The sequence below is a fragment of the Sinocyclocheilus rhinocerous genome, unplaced genomic scaffold (assembly GCF_001515625.1).
Source record: "Sinocyclocheilus rhinocerous isolate Xijiao unplaced genomic scaffold, SAMN03320098_v1.1 scaffold2382, whole genome shotgun sequence".
In the NCBI taxonomy this organism is placed as follows: Eukaryota; Metazoa; Chordata; class Actinopteri; order Cypriniformes; family Cyprinidae; genus Sinocyclocheilus; species Sinocyclocheilus rhinocerous.
In genome coordinates this window covers 76021-84752 of record NW_015662928.1, presented here as the reverse complement: position 1 = coordinate 84752, position 8732 = coordinate 76021, and the positions used below count along the sequence as shown (strand labels likewise).

The window sequence follows — 8732 nt, the reverse complement described above, 5'->3', positions numbered from 1 at the left end:
GTCTGTGAGTCAGAACAGCTGGCATTGTAGTCTACTCTCCCAGGATCAGGAAACAGTCTTCCATAAAATGCACTGGACACATCTGAATATTTGGGTTGAAGTGTTCTGGAACAGTGTTGTAAATACAATTTAACCACTGATTTCTAGTCCTGTCCTCTTTTGGAAGACCAAACAAAGTAGTTTCGTTTTCACAACAAAACACACAGCGTCTTCACAACATGGCGGCAAGCAGCAAGAATAAAGTTACGCCTTCTTTCTTTGCGTGAACATTTGGGCAGCGTTATGCAAATCTTCCCACATCGTGACGTAGACGTGGGGGCGTGTTCAAGGAAAATTAAAAATCGACGCGTTTCAGGAAGGCGGGGCATAGAGGAGAAACAATAATGTACAGTATGTGGAAAATAATGTTTTTTGAACCTTAAACCGCATAAACACATTTCATTACACCAAATACACAAAATAATGTTCTTTTTAGCAACATCATATGACCCCTTTAATTAATCAGAGGCACAACCTTCCAAAAACAAAACACAACAGAGAAGCCCATACTTTCACTGCCTATGAAGGGTCCTATATTCCAGCGCACGGACCCATTAGTGACTGAATGATGTGACGTGTAGCCAAGTATGGTTACCCATTCAAGTGCACACACACAGCAGTGAGTATTAAACACACACACACACACACACACCGTGAACACACCCGTGTGTGTGGTTTCACCTCAGTCGTGGTACTGAAGTCGGAAAAGAGCACTGTACATTCACTCCCCCCATCTACAATCCCTGCAGGTTTCCGTGACTCAAACCCGCGATCTTTGGGTTACAAGTACAACTCTCTAACCATTAGGCCACGACTGCCCCAAACACTGTTGTTTATTTATATATTTTATGTTTAGGTTAAGCTTTCCTCTGTATTCCTTTTCTCTGGCTTGCTTTCTAATCTAGTTGTCTAATAGAACTGCTATTGTATATATTACAAATATTTTTGGATCTTTGACAAATTGCTTTTGTTCCTCTTTGGTAAACCGCTCTGGATAAATGCATAAAAATAAATAAATGTAAATGTTACCTAAGATTTAAATCCTATACAGAATGAAAAAAAAATAATTTCACAAATTTACATATTTGGTTGGGGGAGACCTTGTGACGTCTGTGCCAATTGTACTGTCTCACAGGTGATGACGCTGTGAGAGCTGTGCAAGTCTACCACCTAGTGGTCAAAGAACGATATGTCCGCACTACACAACTTGCAGAAAGAGAAGAGCATCTCTGACTTCTTCACTGTAATAAATAATATATGTATGTAAATATAGATATATGTAATTTAAAAGAGCGTTCTTAAAATACATGTATTAAAAAATAGTCAAGTAAGCGTTTCAGCCCATGAATTGAGTTGGTTGCTGTGTTCATTAATCCTAATTATTTCACCCAAACTCAAATACGAGGGGACCAGTTGCATCTCACCCTTGTCTCAAAGCTATCGTGTTTCACAAGGACACTCATTACAATTAATTTCATTGGGTTTTGCTGCTTTGGTTCAAGAAAGGTAGGGTAACAAAAGGCAAGCTGGTGTGCATGTGTGATGGGGGTGGAGGAAATTAATGATAGTGGTGGTGGGGGGATTGTTGCCCCCTCCCCCAATCCCCAATTGAATGCGTACAGCTGGTCATGTCTCTGTTTTAAAAAAGCAACTGGCCACCTGCATTTGTATAGGGTTTGGAGACAAAGACTTTGGAACTTACCGTCGCTAAAATGTAAAGTTTCACTAACAATTGCTGGATAACAGTTGGAAGGAGAGGGGGAACTAACAAAAATGTTACCACATACAATGGATGTACTTTGGAGTATCACGTAAATACCATGGAATATATTAATATGGAAATCTTAAAGTACCATGATGTCACAGTAGGCCTACTTTAAAAAAAAAAAAACAATCACACTAAGACTTTGTCAATAGGCCTATGAGAATTACTGTCAAGTCTAACAATCAAACTTAATTTAAATCGTATTAAATGACCCAGAATAATCTTATTAAAGTTATTTTCAAACATGAAGAAACATGATCATTTTCTCATTATGTTATGTTTAAATAAAAAGATATCGATTTTATTTGCGTGTGTTATGAGACGTACACTTTGATCCGGGTCACACAGAACGCGTTTCAAGTTTTTTTGAATAAGTTTAACCTTTTAAGACTGCACTCGAGACCTATATTAATGTGACGTAGCTGATGTGCAATAGCTTTGGTTGCCAGTAGGCGGCAGAAGAGGACGGTGAATTTTAACAAGACAAACAGTTGACGATTTATTTGATGGGATGCGCTTCACTTTGTCATATCTACCGAGAAGTCGTGCAGTCTGTACGTCTGCGCTGATATAAATGTTAATGAGGATATAGACCAGTCATTATTTTACGTGAACCTCATGTCATGGACTGTGTTTTACCTGTGATTTGTCCGTTTTAATTAACCGCTAAGCCTTTTAGTTTTAAATTTGGCTGTCATAAAGAAAAAAAAATTGATCGTGGAGATTTTAAAGGGGATATCCATCGATTCGGGCCGTTACGTCTGCACATCTGGTAAGATTAAATCTTAAAAAAAAAAAAAAAGTGTTAACTTATTTGAACGTCTGTATCTGAGACAGATTTAACTTGACAGTCTACAAGCTGATTATAGAGCTGGAGACGACTATTAGTTGCATTTTCACGTTCGTATTTTTAATGCACCTTTTGCTGCTGTGTTTCAGTTAGTGCATGTTTTTAAATGCTCACTTCCTCGTTTCCAATTCATCACCAACTTAGTAAGTACGTACTAACTTACATAGTATGCCACCTTAGTATGCCTGAGAAATGTAGCCGTTGTGCTATTTGTCAAGTTAGACTACATGATCATGTTCACTGAATTTCAGTTGCCAACATCTTGACGTGCATTAACATGTCGTGTTTGATAGATTGGCATCATGCTGTTGTCACATACCAGCAGTGGTGCTGCTGGAACCTCAAACACTCAAGCTGCTGCCTGCATATTGAGATGCACTTCAGTAAAGGCTGGTGGACAGCTGTCTAGACTAAGCAGCTCCTCTCTTATCAAGATCAAAACACATGCTTGCACTGAAAACTGGGAAATGTGTGAAAGATGCAAGGGATGAATTGGTAAGACAAAATGTGAGGTGAAATATGAAATTCAACGTGTACCATGTGGAATATTTAGTATTTGCTTATAAGTCGCTGTTTTCTGAGCTGAATGGTGTATTTTATGGAATCATAGAAGGTTTGAGGATTTCTATCCAAGTAAATGTCTCTGTAGAAAAAAAGGCATAATATGGCTGAGAGGTTTCAAACACATCCACACTCATTCACTTGCTCTCTTTTACAAAAATGCTTTTATATGGTTGAGAACTAAAAAAAAAAAACTGGCTCTTTTTTTCTTTTAGCTTTTCCAGAGTGCTGCAAATGATTCACATATTTAGTGCAACCATGCCATTTTTCATATCTATCTAATGTTTTGGAGTGTAACTTCTTAAACCATATAATAATGCTGCATTTACTGAACCACATAAAATCGATTCATTTTATTTATACACACACGAGTCTAGAAGGTAGTTTTGGAAAATTTGAGTATAGTGCTCCAGTTCTTAAATGTATCATGTGTCAAAGTTGAGGGTCTCATGAACTGAATTAACAGGTAGAGCATCAGATGTTCCAGTCAACAAATAATATTGAAGGACAGGCATTAGCAATACCTCTTCACATTTTTCTAGCTACACCTAGCTTGTTTTGGTCTGACACAATGAATGGCATATTTATGTGATTTTGAAACAAACAAACAAAGAGAGGTGTAACTCACAAAATAAAAGTTAAGTTTATTGTTGAACAACAAACTCCACACATACAACAAACAGGCCAAGGTAAAACAATGTAGACAAAATGAAGTCAAAAGAAACCAAAACTCCTTTTCTTTGGCCTAGCCCTCCCATACAAAAACTAGTTTATGGTACAACTAAAGTTCATACATAAAATTTACTGGAATGCTCTGAGTTCAATGGCTGTTGATTTTATACATGTTGTATGTGTTGAAATATCGAGACATGGTCAAACAAGTAAAATTTCCATAAAGAAGCACCGTTTTGGTCACAGGAGATCATGATAAAGTGGCTGATCTCTTCACAATATGTACAAAAATATAAAATGTAAATAAAAATACAAACAAATCCTTGTCTTGCGTATTTTCATTGTGAATGCTGAAAATCTGAGTTGTGGTCGGTCCTCTAGAAAATTTTGAATTGGGGGTCAAGTTGGTTAACATGGGTGACAAACTTGAAAATGACCATGTTTTATGTATTTGAGTCCTTTATGCCACTGGCTCCAACGGTTTGGGTTAAAGCAGAGGCATCTACTCCTGCTCAGCAATATGAAACAATCCTTTAATCATCATCATCTGTCTTCTGCTTCTTGGGGTCAATGTCATCCTGAAGAAAAAGGGTTTTATTTAAAAATTAATTATACTACAGAGACACAGGATGGTAACCACCACTTGAATCCAGTATTTTGGTAGCAATTCATTATTGTACCTCATCTTCTTCATCGTCATCTTCAGCAGCCCGTTTTGTTCCTCCACCTAGCTCATCATCATCTTCATCCTCGTCCTCATCTTCATCACCTATAGTAGTTGACCAGTAGCCACATGATTAAAACGCCATCAAATTAATTTGTCAGAAAGATTAGAACTTCAGTGTTGCACCTACCCTCTCCTTCCTCTTCATCTTCCTCTTCCACCTCATCATCCTCTTCATCATCAATTTCAGGCTCTCCATTTTCTTCATTCTCCTGTTCACCCATTTTTTTTTTTAAAAAAAGGACATTGTAAATGTGCATAATCGCCATGAAATACTCAAGTAGTTGAATTGTAGAGAGGTCAAGAACATTGACCAAGTATTTATTTACCTTTCCATTAGTGGCATCTTTTCCATTTTCCTTCTCCTCAAGGAGCTTCTTCTCCTTCAGGTCCTACATTAAAAAAAAAAAAAAAAAAAAAACTTGATATTTTGAAACATTTAACTTCGTCAGATTGGAGCCATCTGTGCCCAATAGGCAGAGTCGATGCAGATTACGACTGGCGTGAGTAAAACGCCCCCTATGCGCACAAATTTCAATTGCATCTCTAATGACGCCCTCTGACATTGACGCCTCATTGGCTGCAGCGGAGAATTCAGCTGTCCATCAACGACTGCTGCTCCCGCCCCTTACAGAGCGAGCTCGTTTGTAATCTGACACTTAAGTGAGATTTGGCGGCTGTTGAGTATTGTAAAAGGTAAATTCAATAAGGAACTATATTTTGGCGAGTAGACACACGCTTACATCGCGGCTCCGGAAAAAAACTAAAGCTTAAAACACCAATCATGATGGATAATTCAGAACCAATGGACTGTGGTTTAGTGAGCTGATGCCGAACTCTGAAGGACAAAGAAAGCGCACGCATGGCTTTTCACGACCATTCATTCCGAACACTACAGAGTTCGGCATGCATCACCGCCGCCGCCGTCACGTTAACCTGGATTCAGTTCGCTCAGTCGCAGAATTGACAAGAAACCGTAGGCAAAAACAACAAAAACACAACCTGTCATAAATGGCAGATTATCATGGGCTCTTTGAATTTGCGTTGACGGGTTTGGTTTCAGTTAAAGCCCTATCAAAAGCAGTTAAAACAAGCCTTACCCATGCAAACATTTTAATTAATTCGTTTATAATCTTTAGCCTTTAAGCCGTTTATCAACCACATCAACTAGGACCGCCCCCTTAAATTCACCGACGTCTCTGGCTTCAAACTAGTAAACCAACAAGCCCACGTTGCCGTCACACATGGAAAAATATCAACTCGTCGGAAATATTCAAAGAGAGCATTAGCCATATTATTCGATGTTTGAGCTTGCATATCAGCTGTGAGTATTTGTGAGTTTAAAGGGCTTTCGAGTAAGAGACAACGGCACCGCCGCCACCACAATGTCTTAAACGTCAAAGAGTTCGAGGACACCATTTCTTCACTCGTTCTTCTACTAGAAAAACTTCAAAAATTTGCGTTTGAAAACCGATGCACTGCAGCGTCTAACCAAGTTCCGCGTATCGGCCGCCTGCATCAGAGTCGTTATCGGACATGGGGTTAAACCCGAACAGCGGTAATTCGAATCAAGTAAACATATATGCTTATTTAATCCCGTCAAATGTGTGATCAGTTCGTTTTATTATTATTATTATTATTATTATTATATTTAAGATTTCCTATCGATTGAGGCTTCAAGCCACCTAGACAAACCGGCAAACTTTCAGCCCTGAAGCCACCGGCCGATCAACGCGTTCTCAAACCTGCCGTAATATCTGTTAGCCACAAACTAACCGGTAATGAATGGGGGGGATTTAGAAGTAAACGAGTACTCCAAAACATTGTTGAACTTTAATGTACAGAAGCCGTAAAACCATACCTACAAACAAATGTGCAAATTGTGTAACATATCATACAGATTTAAGATCTGAAAAACAAAATACAGAGAATTACAGGTTTACGGATTTATCATGGTAAAGCAGTTGCCGTCCACAGCGCATATCGCCGCCGTTCAAAGGGGAACCGACACGCTTGTATAAACAAAGAACCCGCGCGCGCAGACTGTTACATTCCGGACAATGAGAAATTGCGTTTGAATGTGCTCTTATTCCGCACGCGCTAAAGAGCTCGTTACAAATGTATCCATTTAAAATTCTCATTACAATGTATCAATTTAAATCACTTAGAAAGCAGTTATCGCATACTTCGTGGTTTACTTATAATAATTAAAAAACGATTCTTTCCGGTTACAGCCAAAAAATAGCCTACACATTCATGTTAAATCTGAACTACAAGACAAATGAAAGAGCGAACATGCTTTTGAATGAGAATTTCGATGATCTAGAGGCATCCGTTCTTACCTTTGCGGAGATTTCTGTCGCGGAGTCAACCTTCGTGTCTGCCATAATTAATATTTCGTATCAAAATACAGAACGCAGGAAAAAGCAAGAATATTCCGCTTGTATCCTCCAACAATCACTATTGTAATGAAGCTTTCTTATGCCGACGGCATGTGATGAAGGAGGCTTTATTATAGATTTGTGGGAGGAGCATGAGAGGCGGTCGGTTTTGTTTGATTGGTCAGCGGACTCTGAGGGGGCGTGTTTTTAAGGCAATAGAGTGGAACAATGGAAAGTATTTCTAAACGTAAAAGGACACACCCCCAGCCGGTATTTCACCAGAGAAGACACACCTCCCAACCTCAGCTTTTCACGCATATCTGTGCAACGCATTTCCACATTTCCTCACCAAATACGTTGATACGACATTAAAATATGAAGTCGCGCCTCTCTTCATTAAAATCAATAAGTTGGTAAATGTCGTACGTAACTGCTTAGACTTATTGACCCCTAAATCACCTCCAAACACAGCAATTAGGCTACATCTTTTATAGATAGGCAGTCACCATGCCGCTGGCACATTAAGGAAATGTTTCCAAAGCATGAAGGGGTGGCATTTGGAAAACGGAGTTTTCATGCCAGATGCAGCCCCTCCCCTTTCCGTGAATTTCGCACTAAACTTAGCACTGCGAGTAAACGCAAAAACAGCTAAAAAACAAAAAGATGAGAAAACGCACACAAAACAGTAAAAACTTTACCAGGCATGCAGTTGTAGTTGCATAACCTCTTACAGAACAAGAAAGCCATATTTAGTTGATGATCATATTTTTATTACCGAGAAAAAAATAAAACAAAATAAAAACGAATCACACGATATATGACGGTTCAACCACTAGCGTTTTATATCATATATGTTTTAATGGAAATGCGTCTTCCTCAAGTTGGGGTCTGTAAATAATATTGTTTGAAAATGTTTTTTAAAATCATTAAAAACACACGTCTTGAGCTCTCTTATTCGGGAAGAGTAGCATTTAAACAAAGCAGAAGTCATAACCTCGCCGGCAAACAGAGGGGAGGGGAATTTCGGATACTTCTTCATAACCTACATTCAAATTCTAAATTGATGAAGAGACTTCTTGCAGTCGGGCGCATCTGATTGGATACCCAGAAGATCAGAACCCACAGTTGACGCTTTGCGCGAAATGATTGGATGCCAGAGATGTCAATCAAACAAGTGTCCCACAGCGTGCGAGAAAGCCTGGAAAATGGATTCCACTGGATTTCTGGCTTGGATGGCGATGTATGAGATCAAATCTTGTGGCGGCGATGTGTAAATTAGTGAAATGTAACAAAATTGTTCAAATGACGAATGAATAAATAAATAAAAATAAAAGAATAATACAAAACTCACTTTTGACCTGGCAAATAGGAAGAGAGATTCTTGTTTGTATTTGTATGTACGAAATGAACAAATATTTCAACATGAATAATATGGAAGAACACTGGCTAAAATGAAATCAATAATAACTTAATAATCTCTTGCAAAAACCTGTCCCACCAATACATATAGGTCATCTTCCCAATTTAAACATTACAAAAATAGGCAAATTAAGTTAGTCTGTTTGTACAATTAAATTACATTCTCATCACTTACTAAAATAATTAACTACCCATTATTGTCTAACATTTATAGATCTCAATGCTTCTATCGTTTTAGTCATCTTTCAGTTTTATGCCGAGTTGTTTTTATAGCTATTTTATATATATATATATATATATATATATATATATATATATGCT

The 8732-nt window shown here is 38.2% G+C and overlaps 1 protein-coding gene across 2 annotated transcripts; it reads right to left on the bottom strand.

Annotated features, from left to right (window-relative positions):
* Positions 1 to 3835: 3835 nt before the first annotated feature.
* Positions 3836 to 7108, bottom strand: LOC107728402 (prothymosin alpha-B-like). 2 transcript variants are annotated; one of them, XM_016538556.1, is made up of 5 exons: positions 5712 to 5738; positions 4941 to 5003; positions 4742 to 4823; positions 4568 to 4656; positions 3836 to 4465 (listed from the first exon to the last, which is right to left on the bottom strand). In XM_016538556.1, exons 1-5 carry the CDS (start codon positions 5721 to 5723, stop codon positions 4421 to 4423), a joined length of 291 nt encoding a protein of 96 aa, XP_016394042.1. In that variant the 5' UTR covers positions 5724 to 5738; the 3' UTR covers positions 3836 to 4420. The 2 variants fall into 2 exon arrangements, with proteins under 2 accessions (XP_016394042.1, XP_016394041.1); XM_016538555.1 differs by lacking the exon at positions 5712 to 5738 and adding an exon at positions 6954 to 7108 and having other exon boundaries at positions 3840 to 4465.
* Between the last annotated feature and the right edge of the window lie 1624 nt (positions 7109 to 8732).